The following is a 15,619-nucleotide window of genomic DNA, read 5'->3' on the forward strand; positions in this document are numbered from 1 at the left end:
ATATGCTGTAGACATCCCAATTATACATGGTCCCCATCTTTCTTCTGAGCTTTAGACCCAGATATCCAATGGCTTGAGAGTATCACTCTGAGGCTAAATGTCTCACACCAATTACCAAAGTCTTTTTTCCAGTGTCAGTAAAAAGGCCCATTATGTGTCCATTGTCATGGCAAAGTCCTAAAGTTGTCCTTGACACTCATCCCCATTTACTTCTCTATCTCCACCGAATCACACCAAGTAAGTCCTATCCATTCTTCTTCTACAGTGTATCAAAGTCATCTAATTCTCTCCATCTCTACTGCTGCCACTATCCTAGAGTACAGCTGTGGCGTCCCAATTATTTCTTTCACTCTTATTCATTTCCTACCCAGCCCTCTGACCCCACCCTGCATAGCAGCTAGAGGGAGCTTTGAAAAAAACAAACCTGATCATATTTCCCCCTTGATCAAAATCCTTTAATGGCTTTCGATCCATCTTTGGATAAAGTCCAAACTCCTTATGGTCAAGGCTCGATGTGATCTGGTCTCTGAATACCTCTCCAGTCTCTCTTTTGTAACATTTTATTATGAAAATTTTCAAACCGACATCAAACTTGGAAAAAAAATTTACAGTGGCTATCCATTGACAGACCACCTCAATTTTACCATTAACATTTCATACTTGCTATATCATATATCTATCCATTCATCCATCCCTCTATCCTAGCATGGATCTTTCCTGGTTTTGGTGCATTCAAAGTAAACTGCAGGCTTTGGTCTCGTTTTCATTGCTGCTTCCTCTTGTTCCCTATATTCTAGCCACAGGCAGCCTTCTAGTCTTTCAATCCGTCAGACTATTTCATATCTCTGGGCTTGGTACCTATTATCTCTTCTAACTCCAGTCTTTAGCTCTTGTTAATGCCTGACTTATTCTTTAGTTCTCAACTTAAAACTTCCTCTGAGGAGCCTCCCCTAGTCCCCCAAACTAAATTAGATCCACCTTCTTGCATTATATATGATCTCAAAGCATGTTATGCTTTTTCTGTCACTTATCACAATTGGTAACTATGTATTTATTTGCAAAAATATTTAATGTCTGCCTCCTGCACCAGACTAATATCATGTCTGTATTGGACCATGCTGGATCACCTGTGCAGACAGTCAGCTATGTTTGTGGAAGAAATTACAGGCAGAATTAATGAATAATTATATAATAATACATAATAATAAAAAATACATGAAATAAGTAAATTTGTTCTTCTTTTACAATGTGTCAACAATATAGGTTTTGAAAGGCCTCTTAGAGAAGATGGAACTTACTAGCTGCCAGAATACAACCAGCAAGTACATTAAAACAAATTACTCAACGGCAAGATCCATGGGGGGCACTTGAATTGAGAAGAGACTGGTGGGTTTTAGTGACTTCTCTACCATTTCCACTAGCCATTACCCTCAGGATCATCCCAAATCAACACACAATCCAAGGAAAAAGTGTGTTTGCTATGCAAATATAGCTATAACGTATTGAGAACATTAAGGAGGTCTAGCTTTGCTTGAGGTAATGGTATTTAGTGCTTTCCCTTTATTAAATTTTTTTCCTATGGCATAGGTTCTATTGTTATTCCCATTTTACAGTTAAGGAAACTGAGAACAGAATAATTTTAAAACGTGTTCTCTGACTTCCTCTTCTCACCAGATTGCCATTTCTGTAAACTCACCTATAAAAAAATATTTATTCTATCTGTGGCCCCGTGTCAGAGTACGAAAATTAATGTAGATAACTCTCAAAATGCCCTAATGAAGAAAGGGTTTTAGTCAGTTCTAACAAGTCTGAAAAGAAAGAAAGAAATCCACATATAGATCAGAGAGATTTGAGAGATGAAGCCTTGGTTAGGAAACCCAGAGTTCCATATCTGAAACAAAACAAAACAAAACAAAACAGTAAAAACACTGTGTTGACTTTATTTTTGTAGTCATTCCAACCCCACTTTTCCTCACATATAATCCCATATACACACATTCAAACGATCCTTGCCAAGAATTTTACACCAGATGGGAACACAATTTACATACAACGATAAAACCATTGTGGTCTTCTCATAACAGGAGCTAATGGGTGAAGGAAAGAAAATGAGGCAGTGCAGAATTTCCTCATGGAGGCGCATATGCCTAAAAAAGGTCTTGAGTTTGAAGACAAGCTTTCTGCTTATCTGTGTGACCCTCACAAATGAATACCATCTGTGGGCCTCAGTTGCCCAGTTTCCTTATTTGAAAATGTTAATAGCATCTACTTAGCAGGACTTGGAGATATTGAAATGCTCTATTTAAAAAGCTCAGCAAGTGCACTGAAAATAGAAGATGCTCAAAGATGTTAACTTTAAAAAGGGAAAAAAGACAGAGGAAGATTGGTGAGGGTGGTAACTTTGATGCCCAGAATAAAAGAGTCATAGGAAATATCTTTAATAAATACACATCATGCAATCTTTTTTCTTCCCCATGGGAGGGAGGGGAGGGAGGGAGGGGAGGGAGGGGAGGGAGGGGAGGGAGGGAAGGAAGGGAGGGAGGGAGGGAGAGAGACAGAGAGGGAGGAGGGAGAGAGAGAGAAAATAAGAGGGGAGAGCTTGGGTAAAAGTGTCCTTTAGCATTTGCATTGCTCTTAGCTGGCGGAACTTGCCCGCAGCTACCACTTACAATGCAAATTGAGCTTAGAGTCCTTCACACTAACTACACAGCAAAAACCTTTCAGCTTTAAATAGAATACTGCAGTGTGGAATGATCTGAGCAAAGCAAAGAAAAATTCAGGGATAAATGTGAAGGAGATTTTGGAGGAAAAGAAAAAAAACAAAAACCCACCAAACCCTGACATATCTGGCTAGGTAGGAAAATGCCAAAATATTAAAGAATACAAAAGAAAAGCGAAGTCCATAGAAGGACCCAGAAACTAAGGTCAGATTATGGAGGCAGTGGATTTAAGTTAATAAAGGAGGAAGGAACTTTGGGGGCAATCCCTCAACTAACAGGATTTGAACAAAGACTATTTTGATCTGGTGATCTTTCCTGGTGTACTTGGCACTTCCAAGGTATTCATCAGAAGACAAGGATGGACTACCCCCCCTCTGGCCAGCACCACTGCATGAATGGTCCCTAAAATGAATACATGAAGACCACATCTATTGGGAAAAGAGAACTTCCCTCTCTACCCAACTTCTGCCATTTACATTTTCCAAGTTCCATTTTTTTTTTCTTACCAGACTCTCACTAAGATCAAAAAACCTGAAGGTCTACTGTGAAATAAAGGTTTTGTTTAGTTTTCATTGTTACGTGTGTGTGATAGAATTTCCTGAGAGATTGATGTAGAAACATTTGAGAGAGCTCTTTGCTATAAACTCATGCCTCAGTTTTGACTATATGAACCCAGATATTTTAACCAGAATCAGAGTTCCCAAAAACACCATAAAATAAGAACAGAGATTAGGTAATACCTAGGGCCCTGAAAGCACTAAGATGATACTCCTATCATGGCCCTATACACATGGCCCCAATTTGCCCATCTTCCCAGCTCACTAAGTTTCCTGTGTCGGCACTTAGAGGCATAATACAACACAGAAGAAAATACGAAGACAGCCCTTTTTCTTTGTTGTCACAAACAGAAAGAAACATCCCCCCAAAAAACCAATAGACCCAAGGCCAACTTCTGTCTTGGATAACATGCTCAGACACACAGCTAGTCATAATCTACCTGATAAATGAGTCAGTGACAAAGCACTTAAGACTGAGAAAGAACATCTTACAGCCACCTTGTCAGCCTTCAAATAACAAGAATCAGCGAGTATGGTGGTTGTATGGGGGAGGGACAGGCTGAACATCTTAAAAGCCATCTCTAAGCTCCTGAACGCCAGAGCACATACAAGTCTGCTTAATCTGTCTAGCACCATGGACATATTAGGCTGGATGCTTTCCAATAATGATGATGAATGGAGAATATATTTCAACAGCACTGGGCATTCTTTTTAATCTAAAATTTACAGAGATGTTTATGGAAGATGCCACCTTTGCCCCCAAATTGTGTGCCTCTTTATTTCTTTCAGAGTTTGAACTCCTTTCCTACCCCATCCCCATCACATTTTTCCTGGGAGTATTGATCTGATTAAGTATTATAGAAAATTTAGTATCCAAGGATAACAAGAATCATCTTAAATTAACATACCTTGCTACATTTTCCTAAAGCCCTTTCACACACGTTTTCTCACGTGGATATTACAACGTGATAATGCAACACTTCCTATGCGCGGTTAAGGAAAGGGCCTACAGGTAGAAAATGAAAGCGAAGATGTAAAAGTTTGGGCATTTGGGGGGAAAAAATGCCTCTACTCTCTATTCACACACAAAAGGCAGAATGAGATTCCACCTGCTGACTTTCCGTGCCTGCCTGCTAATGTCAGAACACGCTGAGAAAGAGAGAGAGAGAGAGAGAGACGACAATTTCACCTCTTGGCAAAGCTCAGCTTACTGAACCCTCTTGCTTTCTGCTGGCTGTTGATTCAGCAGAAACTACTGCTGCAGAATTCATAATGGTGATTTTAAAGGCCCCACTGATCGCATTGCTCGCCCCACGTGTCGGACTCGTTCGCTCGCTGCTGGAAAGCGGTCTCCCCAGCTACCTTTTTAGTTCTTGCTAATGCACCTCCAAGGGGAGAGGGGCTCGCCCCTTTGCAAAAGGCCCTTTGGGCTTCTGATTGTCTGAGCAGGTAACCCGGCCGGAGAGAGAGACGGGCAGGAAATGAAACCATGCCCTCCCTGCAGCCACCGAGAGACACAACATCATTCCGCTCAGGGAGGGGAAGACCTACGATCCTTCCGGGCCCCTTCCTCATCTCCCCCGCAAGACTCCGGCAAACATCTCGGGGGAGGGGTTATCTGCCTTCAGGGGGTCATTTTTCCAGTCGGGAGCCCCACCCTGAAAAGCCTAATCCCCGAGGGCCATTTTAACTCCCGTGGGCGCCGGGTCCACCTGCTGCTGAACGCCGGGCTCGTCTCGCGGAGCCCGGATGGATGTGGGGCGCACCGGCCGCTGCCCCCGCGGGCCGAGCCCCCGCCCCAGCCCCGGGCCCGGAGGAGTCTCCGCCGCTCGGCGCCCAGCTGCCCGCCGAGCCCAGCGATCCGCAACTTGCGCCCCGGCCCCAGCGGCGGAATGCGGCGGGGCTGGCGTTACCTTCGGTCGCATAGCTGTGGTCGCGCAGGAAACTGTTGTTGATTTTGCGGGTATCAATGTCCTCCTCCATTGACAGCAGGCTTACTTGCGTGGGAACCAGAAGCCGGCAGACAAGTATCCATGATCCCTCCCCGCAGCCAGTCTCACAGGAGAGGGGGGCAGGGGAGCCGGTGGGACTGCACCATGGTCCGAGCCTGAGGAGGAGACGGGGAGGCGGAGAGAAAAAAAATAAAAACCCGGCAATGGAGCTGTCACCTCCTCCACTCGGGATCTCCGAGGCTGCGGCGGCTCCTCCCGCGGTGCGCTCACTCCAGCTCCAATTCCCAGCGAGGATGCTGCGCCCGGCTCCGCTGCCGCCGGGTGCCAAGATGCGCCGTGCCCCGAGGGGTCCGGGCCCGCCCGCCGCCCGGGAGGCGCTCACAAGCGGGGCTGGGGAGATGCCCAACAGGTTCCCCACGTTGGCAGCCGCTCCAAAATGCAAAAAAGGTCCCTCCTCCCCCTGGGAGAGCGGGCGGCCGCGACAAAATGGTGCCTTTCTGGACCCGAGCTGCAGTGGCGAGACGGCAGGGGCCGGATTCGGGCTGGCCCGGCCCGGAGCGGGGTGCCGGTCCCACGGGAGGGCGGCTCCGGCCGGCGGGGGTGACGAAGGCGGCGGGGAGCTGGGCAGGGCGCTGCGGCCGGCGCCAGCGCACTCGCCCTCACACCCACACGCGCGCACTCGCAGCCGCTGCCGCTGCTGCAGGAGGAGGCTGGAGGCGGCTGGTGCATTAAAGGCGAGGCTCCTCCCAACCGCGTCAGCAGCCCCAGGACTCTTCCCCAGCCGCGCTGGTGGCCGAGGCAGAGGCTGCGGCTGCTCTCTGCTGCAGTGGGGCGCACGCAGCCGCGAACCGGCACCTGGGCAGCAAAGCAGCGAGCTGGCGGGTTCACGTGAAAACCAGAGACGCGCTCCGGCAACCGCCCTCCTCCGGCGCCACGCAGCCAAGGGCGGCGTTTTTCTCTAGCCCCCGGAGTCCCCCGCTCGCTGCCGTGCTCCGGACACCTGCGCTTCAGCACCGCAGAGAGAAGTAGGTCCCTCTTGGGTAGGCAGGGAGATTGCATCCAGGTCCCTTTCTGCTCACCCCTGTGCGAGGTCTGCGGTGCCTCAATCAAGTTAAAGGGCGAGGCCTGGGGTTGGAAGCCTCGGCGAGGAGAGAATGGGAAGAAGGGCTGCCATGGCTTAATTGAAGCCTCCTGTGCTAGGAATAGAAAGCGGGGCAGGGGCCAGAACTTTGCTGCCACCACGTCCGACTTCCCCATTCCAAACAGAGTCAACACCCGCTTCTAACTGTGGGCGTCTGTGTCCACACAGGCAGAGGGAAGCAGAGGGCTGACTTACGAAGCTAGCCAACACAGTCACTCTGGAAAAGTCCACCTTCCCTAGCCCTTTGCACTTTGTTTTGGACAAACGCTGCAGGCCGGCTGTAGGTCTTGCTTGTGAACAAGGCACAACCCTGCAGGAACCGCTCACAGTTGCTCCCAACACGGAAGGTGCCTTGGGGCCTGTGCCTACAGAGAGCCACTGCTACCCTGAGGGGACTTCGAGGATCCAATTAATACAAAAAAAGAGGCCTGCCTCCCTGCTTCACCTAGGAGGAAAATGCAAAATTCCCCACCTTCCCCCCCCCCACCCTTTCCCCCACGTTTTCGAAAATTACAAAACCTGTACTTGAAAGAAAATTTGATCACTACTGTTATGAAACCAGTAAACATCACTTACGAACATCACAGCTTCGTAAAGCCAAACTGGAAAAGAAATTTGCCCATTTTTCCACTTGTAGAAGGTATTTGTTTCAGTGGGTGTCGCTGCAGGAAGAGACATCAGCAAACGTCTTGCTCAGTTAAACTCCACAAGTTGAGCTAGATGAGCCCAGAGGGATCTGTGAGTTAATTATATACATACAATGCTTCGGCTCACACAATTTAGGAAGTATTTGCAGTTCAAAAAAATGGGAAAACAAGTTTTTAACCGAGGTTGGGAATCGCCATTAGATTTCCACGGAGAGTGGATGCTTCCGGCAGATGGAAAATGGCACCGTCCCCATCTCCAGAAAGCCAGATGAAGAAGAGAGTAGAAATATTCTTTGATGTAATTTTTAAGGGAAGTTCAGCTTACGATGGATTTCATTTTATGCTCGTCTGGTGGCTAAGCCTCACAGAATTGTTTGACTACTTGTTCAAATTTCACAAATGAAATTCCAGTAACCAATTTAACCCACCACTTCAGCCTCAGCTCATGGTTGGTTCCTCCACATGATGAACTGGACCCATCACCAGGTCTCCGGTGGTCTGCTCACCTGCAGTTACACAGTTCAGCTTCTCTTGCCGATCAGCGTTATGGGGAAGGGGCAGGCAGAGGTGAGAAAACGCTAAGTTCCTCTCAGAGTGGTAAGAAGACAGTGTGCCTTCTGTTGAAATGACTTAAAGGTGTGACAGGAGACCTTGGGACAGTATTTGCAAGTTCTCCCCTTATCTTCCTGGAATGTGGGCTACCTTGGAACAGAGCTGCATGATGAACTGGGTAGGCCCACTGGCCAGGTTTGTGCTTGAGTAATTTTCCACTCTAACCAATGGGAGAAATATCCCCTGCATAGATTAAGCTTCCTTTTCATGTTTCCAGCAAAATACCTCCTCTATTTATTCAACGATCCGGGAAAAACAGAGAGATCTCCATGGATTAAGTTGACTCCAACATTTCAACTTTGTGGACCACTCTTTTCTGCCATGATCAATGGAGACTAGACCCTGGCTCAAAACCAAAAGGACTGTTGGCTTTGTGCTTGAACACAATGATGTGTGGTAAAGGAGGTAAGGGTAAAGGTAAGGTAAAGAAGCCCCGTACAATCCTGTGGTGGTAAGAGGATAGTATAGACCATTTCTCAGAAGACCTGCTGAACTTTCTAGTCCTCCAATATGTCAAATTCTTTCCACAAGCTTTTGAAAGTTGCACATGCCATTCCCTAAGCTCCTTCCTCATGTTCTTGGCATTCTCCAGCATGTCAGCTGAACTGTCCCTACTTCTCTGAGGCATTACATGACCAGACCACAGTCTCTTCCTCAGGTATTTTCGGTCTCTACATCTTTTTATATTTTTGGTGGAGGGTGGGGGGGGGTGAGTCTTCCTCATGGATCACCACATTCTGTAATAGTTGTTTCCTCATTATTATCAACCATTCCTAATATATCTCCTGTATTAAATGTCTGGTGCTTAGTAGGTGCTCAATTATATTTGCTGAATGGATGTAAATAAATATTTCTTCACTGAATTAATTATGGAATTTCTCCAGTTCAGCAAATATTGTAATATTTAGGTTTTATAGCTCAATCCTTATTAAAATTCTTGCAAAACCAAACCAAAACAAACAACACCCAACAACAAAACCTGTTGTGAGGCAGTAATCTTCTACTCTAGTAAGTCCTATTCCAATGGAAGTAATTGTCCTACCCATTCTTATATGTATACAGACCAAAAATATTTACTGAGCAATATATGGGGATCAAGTTAAAACAAAACAGTCCCTTTCTTCACAGAACTGAAATTCTTTCATCTGATCTTAAAACATGAGCTTTCTTAGAGATGCAACAAATGAGTTATCAATCAACAGACTATAGCATAATGTTAAGTGCTGAGGCTCTGATATCAAGCAAAGCTGATGATTCTCTGGCACTTATTATTGTGTCCTTGAGTAAGTTACAAGTTTCCCCTAAGGTATTTTTTAAACCTCTAAATTAGGGAGAAAAAGAATATCTACCTCATGGAGTTACTGTGAGGATTTAATGAGATCGTGGACTGAATGATCTTGGAAAGAACATACTGTTGTTACTTGTTGGATATTTACAATCATCTCACCATCAGTAAGGAACAAATAGAAAAGCACCCACTGTCTCAGCCACTAGAATGGGACTGTATCAGCAATATCCACGCATAAAATATATAGTCAGTCAGCTGTCATGGAACTTAGTGTCTAATTTACAGTTTATGTAAAGGGAGCCATAAACTACAAAAGGGGCAGAAGACGCTTTGAAAGGCTGACTAAATTCACAAAAAAGGCCTGTTACAAATACACAGGCTTCTTAGATTACACAATTCGGCATCAGGGCATGTAGACACGTTCTTTTTTTTTCTCACCCTTGTCATGGCCCCCCTCCTCCAACACTGTCATATACCCTCACCCCGGTTAGGTTAGTGCTGCCTTACACTGAAACCTTTCAGGTCATCCTGTCCAATTAACACAATAAATATCTACAATTTTATTAAAACCTCTGACCTAAGCCAGTCTGGAGATTCTTAATAGAGGCTTTAGGTGTCAGGCAGTCCTGGTTTATCCCAGCTCAGGCATTTATAAATTTCGTGACCTTTGGCAAGTAATTTAACATCTCTGTGCCTCTGTATTTGCAAAGTAGAAGAAAATAATAGAAACTCCTTCACAGGGTTGTTGAGTTGCTGTACAGACAGCCTAACTGCTTACGGCTGAGATGCCACTTCTCCCTCCTAGTGGCTCCTTGGGGTCTCCATCAGCACAGAATTGGAGAGACGCACTAAAGGGCATCATTTAAGTGAACAAAAGTGACTTAGAGACCTGAGTTTCACTACCTATCAATCTGTCTTAATGAGCAACTAGAAACTGGGTATAGGAAATTTTACCATCTTGCAAAAAGCCCTCTCTAAGCCACAAAGTCCTTTGGAATTAGGATTACCCTATATACGTGCAGACCTAATCATGTTTCTCTGTTGTGGAATTGTACAAAATCCCTCTCTAGGATCAATAAGCACCGAGTGTTCAACTCTCTGTCTCAGGTGGTTTATATGTTGATTGTCCAGTGGGTAACCTCCTGAGCTTCTAGTGAGGTTTATAATTCCTTTTTTGTGCATGCTACCATAGGTAAGAACACCACACAAGGGAACCTTTGATATGGCATTTAACCTAGGAAAAGAAAGCAAAACATTTTACTCTAAAAATGTATTAAATCTAGATTCTGGATACTTAATGGATTTCACAGAGTAAAATGTTCCTTCAGTTATCCAAGTGGAGTAATTTATGCAAATAAACAGTGGTGTGCTGGAACCGCTACGTACTGGCTATTGAGAGCCGAATGGGCCGATTACACACATCTATTTCCAGCTCTGCTGTGAGGGACATCATGTTGGTAGCTTAAAATCTGAAATCTGCCTTGGTGGGATATTTATATTGTGGAAATTAAAAAAAAAACATATATAAATCAGGGCTTTGGGTTTTTTGTTGTTTGCTTTGAGAGCTGATTGTTAACCATTTACCAGCACACTAATAGCAAAGCAGTACTCGCTGATATATCTTCCTGCCCATCCCTGCCATCTACACAAAGTTCCTTCCAATTCTCAATGCTAAATCTCCCAATCTGTGTCAAATTCCAGAGCATCCCACCACGCAGCCAAACTTGAGCCATAATGCTAAATGTCTTAAAATCCTACCTTTACTGTGAAGATTTCCCATATCCATCAGAGGAAACTGAAGCCTTTGATCCTCCCCAGGCTGGATATGCAATTGGAAGAGGCTGCCCCTATAAGGGACCTGACCACATAAGCAACGTCAGGTGCACGCCCATTCTCAATGAATCATCCTTTTCTACTGTTCAAGCTCCACTGCCTCCTTACTTTGGGCCTGGATTTGCCAAAATGCAAAACAGAAACATCCATTCTGCCTGGTTTCATTGATAACTCTTCAACATGTCTCATTAGGATATTAACACAATGGGAGAAGAGGAACAAAAATCCAAGAGCCCAGATCTGAGAGGATGAGACCTAATATCCTCTTGTACCTTTTCTCATTCAATAGTTTCGGAGTTAAATTTAGGCTTACTCAAGATAGTTTTAATTTGCATAATATTTGTTAGGTACAGGTGAGGATTTACAAAACCAGTTTGGCAATACTCAAGGGGTAGTTCCTGATTACCTTTCTGAAAAGAAAACTTCACATAACTCAGACAAGAATATATATTGGGAAATATCTTTCAAATTTCTTTAATATGCCCCAGCAATAACACTTTACAGAATTTATCCTAAGAAAATAATCATAGATGTGGGCAAAAATTTAGCCATCAGGTCATTTCTCAGAGCATTGTTTCTGGTCATGAAAACTGGAAACCACCTAAATGTCCAACAATAGAATTGACTAGGCAAATTATGGTGGGTACACATAATGGAAAAATATTGAGACATTGATAAAATATTAATAGCTAGCACTTCACTTATTGAGCATATATTATGTACTAGGTGCTGTGCAAGGGGTTTTACTAGCATCATCTCATTTAATTCTAACAGCAGCCCTTGTAAGTACTGTTATTATCTCCACTTCACTGAGACTGATAGAGATAAATAAGATACCCAAAATCAAACCTGGCACTCTGTGTGTGTGTGTGTGTGTGTGTGTGTGTGTGTATGTGTGTGTGTTGGGGTGGGTTAAGGTCACTCTTTTTTGAAAAAAAAAATTTTAATGTTTTATTTATTTTTGAGACAGAGAGCATGAGCAGGAAAGGAGCAGAGAGAGAGACACACACGGAATCCGAAGCAGGCTCCAGGCTCCGAGCTGTCAGCACAGAGCCCAACGCGGGGCTTGAACCCACGAACTATGAGATCATGACCTGAGCCGAAGTCAAACGCGTAACCAACTGAGCCACCCAGTCACCCCAATGTCACTCTTTTTTGAAAGCGATTTTGATTTGTCTCTCTTATGAATGAATATCCTCTAAGTTGAAAATCACTTACTATTGTGTTGGTGAAGTTGTGGCAAAATTGGAACCTTTGCACACTGCTTGTGGGATTGTATAATGGTGCAGCAATGAATGGTTTGACAGGTCTTTAAATTGTTAAACACAGCATATGACCCAGCAATGTCACTTCTAGGTATATACCCAACAGAATAGAAAACACTTGTTCACACCAAAACCTATAGATGAATATTCACGATGCAACATTATTCAGGATAGCCCCAAAGTGGAAATAGTCCAAATGTTCATCAGCTAATAAATGGATAAAGTGAAACATATCCAGGGGATGAATTATCATTCAGCTATAAAAAATAATGAAGTACCAATACATGCTACAACATGGATCAGTGGTGAAAACATACTGAGTGACAAAAGACCTTGTATGATTCCATTTATGTGAAATATTCAGGATGGGCAAATCCATAGAGATAGAAAGTAGGTTAGGTGCCAGGGACTGGGTGGGGGAATGGGAGTAAATGCTTATGGATTAGGGCTTTCTCTCCGGGATGATGAAAAAGTTCTAAATTAGATAAGGGCAACGGTTGCATAACTCTGAATATACTAAAACCACTGACTTGCATACTTTAAAAAAGTGAATTTGTATGGTATAGTATCTCAATAAAGCTGTTATTAAAGATTTAAAAATCTCTGCTATCATAAGCCACTGTTGCTTCTTGGAGGATGATATATCCTTTGGGCTAATATTGGCGCAGGAAAAATTTAAAGGTATGTAATGACAAGGATAGACGTCTATGTTACATTGTTGAGAAAGTCAAAAAACAATGTATACTGACCAACTTCCCCTTTCCTGGTGAAAAAAAAAGTGTGGAAAAATATGTGTTTGTCAAAATCAATATATAAATGTACGGTGTGGTGGTTATGTGTGGTTATCTTTGTTGTTCATATTTTTGTCAAAGAAAATTTAGGACATGTATTATTTTTGTAAGAAGAAAATTTTTAAAGTATTTTTTAATGTTAAGAAACACTTTTTCAGGTGAAACCTTGTATTGAAAAGGTCAAAAATCATTTTCTCTACATGAGAAAATTGGGACATGGATATAAATGTATATGCTACCAAATGCACAAAACTACTCTCTCCAATAGAAATGTAATGCAGGCTACATTTGTAAGTAGTTACTACATTAGCAAGTGAAAATAAGCAGGTGAAATAATTTTAATAATATTTTTTAATGTTTTAAAAAGTGTTTGAAAAAGATATTTTCTTTAATATATCAAAAATGTTATGACTTCCACATATAATCAATATGAATTTATTAATGATCTAATTTTACTCTGTTTTTCATTCCAAGTCTTTGAAATCTAGTGTGTATTTTACATACACATGCCTCTCAGAAGGAGCCACATTTCTAGGGCTCAATAACACCACATGCCTAGTGGCTACAGCAAAAGTATAAAGTTTTCCAAAACGTTCTGTTCACAAAATGAGTTTTATTGTATTCCTTCAAAAAGAAATTTTCATCTACGAAAGACTTAAATAAGATTGTCATGCTAAAATCAAACCAAGCAACATTAATACAAGGACTCTCACAACTATATTTAAAGTAATAAAACTGAATATGATAAAAATACATAGACACATGCACATATACATATACATATATTAAATACAGTAGTACAGTTGAACTCAATCTGCATTTTCCCTTAAAACTAGTAAGCTGAATAGAGGAAAAAGAGAACCAGATTCTGAAAGTGCTGAAATGACACCATATAACCATATAAAATAGATAGCAAGAAATGTGTAATTCAGCCACTGTAATAGGGGCTCTTACAGGCCTATGGCTTCAATTCCAGCCAAATCGCAGATTTCACTGCCAAAAAAAAAAAAAAAAAAAAAAAAAAGGATTCCCATAGCTGGGTACCTGGACTCTGTCATGACCACTAAAGGTGGAGAAATTTAAAGATATAGTGATAGGAATCTGGCTGAGAGTGATTCATTCTTTTACGTTGGATTAGAGAATGGAATTCTGGGGTCACGTGATCAGTGGATTAATTTCTGAAGATTTCACTCAATTAGATATGCCATTACCTCTAACACACACGTAAACAGTTTTGTGTGTGCAGCTGAGAGCTTCTTCCTTCCTAACATGCTCTCCTCATTAATTCCCGGCACCGCTCTCCACCCTCCTGCTACCCACTGTCTGACGTCTACACGTACACATACCCTAGACTTCCAAGTTCTTGGATTCCTCTATCCACAATCCGGTCCCAGGGGACCTCATCCAGTCTCATGGGGTCATCCAAGACCCCACACTTGGATTTTGAAAACCAATCTCCTCTGACCTCTAGACTCGTATCACTCACAGCTGATCTGGTATTTCACTGACCATACTCCCAGTCCATGGGCTCCCCCTTCCTATTACTTGGTTCCTTTCTCATTCCCCACATCCTTCCCTCAGCAAAGCTTCAAAACACATCCAGAACCCAGCCACTTCTCACCACATCCACTGCTGCTTCTGAGGGCCAACCACCATCTCTTATCACCATGATTGTTTCAAGACTGGAAGGAGCCAGCTGAGTGAGCCTGTGATTCCTCCTTCACCCCCTACAGAATGGTTTCTATGCAGCAGGCAGAATGGTCCTTTTAAATGCAAATCACTTCATGTCACTTTTCTACTCAAAGCCCTTTATTGGCTTCCTACACATTCAGAGTAAAACTTTCTTAAAATGCTGTTAAGATTTGGCCCCAGCTATAGCTCTGTCCTTGTTCTTCCCACACACCCTCCCCCTCCTCCCGCCCCTGCTTCTTACCTGAAGCACTACCAACTCTCGCTTCAAGTCCCTTCCCTACGCCTTCCAGCCTCCCAGGTAGACTCAGTGGCGTCCTTATTGTCTGCCCAACACACCAGGAAGAGCACTCCTGTCCCAGGACCTCCACACCTGCTGTTGCCTCTGTCCTGAGTGCCTTCCCTCAGACAGCAGCAGAGCAAAGAGCTTCACCTCATTCCAGTGTCTGCTCCAGTATCAATTTTTCTGAGCTACCTTCCTGGACCATATAAAATAAAATAGCACTCCTTCTTCCCAGCACTCTGTATCCCCATAGTGCTGCCTGACTGTACATATGTATTTGGCTTTGGTTATCACGTCAATAGAGCCCAATTTCCAGGGCGACAGGAATGTTTTTGCTCCTTTTCTGTATCTGGCACCTAGGACAGTGCCTGGCACACAATGGTTACTCGAATGTACTTTTTGAAAGAATGAAAGAGTCAACGTGTGTTTGTTTAGTAATGAAGATCTATCAGGAGGGAATCTTAATGAACAACAAATCTAGCATACTTATGTAGTAAAAAAAATTTGGCCTTGCCCAAAGAGAGGCCTGGCTTTTGCCCTAGGCTTCTGGGAAGTAACGTATGTCAGACCTGATAGCTATATCTTTGTTTTTAGGGAGGGGGCTGCCACATTCAACAGTTTAATGGGGTGGGGGGGACACTGTCCACACCAGAAAGACCTTGTGATTTAGAGTTGAGGATTTGGGTCATGAGCTATCAATTGACCTGGTGATGGAGTTCAACCATATGAGCAATCAATCAATCAATTAATCATATATAATAGAACTCCAATAAAAATTCTGAACACCAAGCTTAGTTAAGCTTCCCTGGTTAGCAATACTCTACACATGTTGTCATACATC

At 43.4% G+C, this 15,619-nt stretch overlaps 1 protein-coding gene across 10 annotated transcripts in view; it reads right to left on the minus strand.

The window, feature by feature from the left end:
- PPP2R2B (protein phosphatase 2 regulatory subunit Bbeta) overlaps positions 1-15,619 on the minus strand; it is a 314,800-nt gene that overhangs the window by 266,589 nt on the left and 32,592 nt on the right. For 4 of the 10 annotated variants that reach the window (XM_042938527.1, XM_042938519.1, XM_042938545.1 and 1 more), the window contains one exon: positions 5,191-5,384. The exons of 5 other annotated variants lie outside the window; for them this stretch is intronic. In XM_042938527.1, coding sequence (XP_042794461.1) covers positions 5,191-5,260 — 70 coding nt within the window. In that variant the 5' untranslated portion in view covers positions 5,261-5,384. Of the gene's footprint in view, positions 1-5,190; positions 5,385-15,619 lie in introns of those variants that run through there. One more of the 10 variants, XM_042938577.1, reaches the window with a different exon arrangement.

Source organism: Panthera leo, chromosome A1, assembly GCF_018350215.1.
Source record: "Panthera leo isolate Ple1 chromosome A1, P.leo_Ple1_pat1.1, whole genome shotgun sequence".
NCBI lineage: Eukaryota > Metazoa > Chordata > Mammalia > Carnivora > Felidae > Panthera > Panthera leo.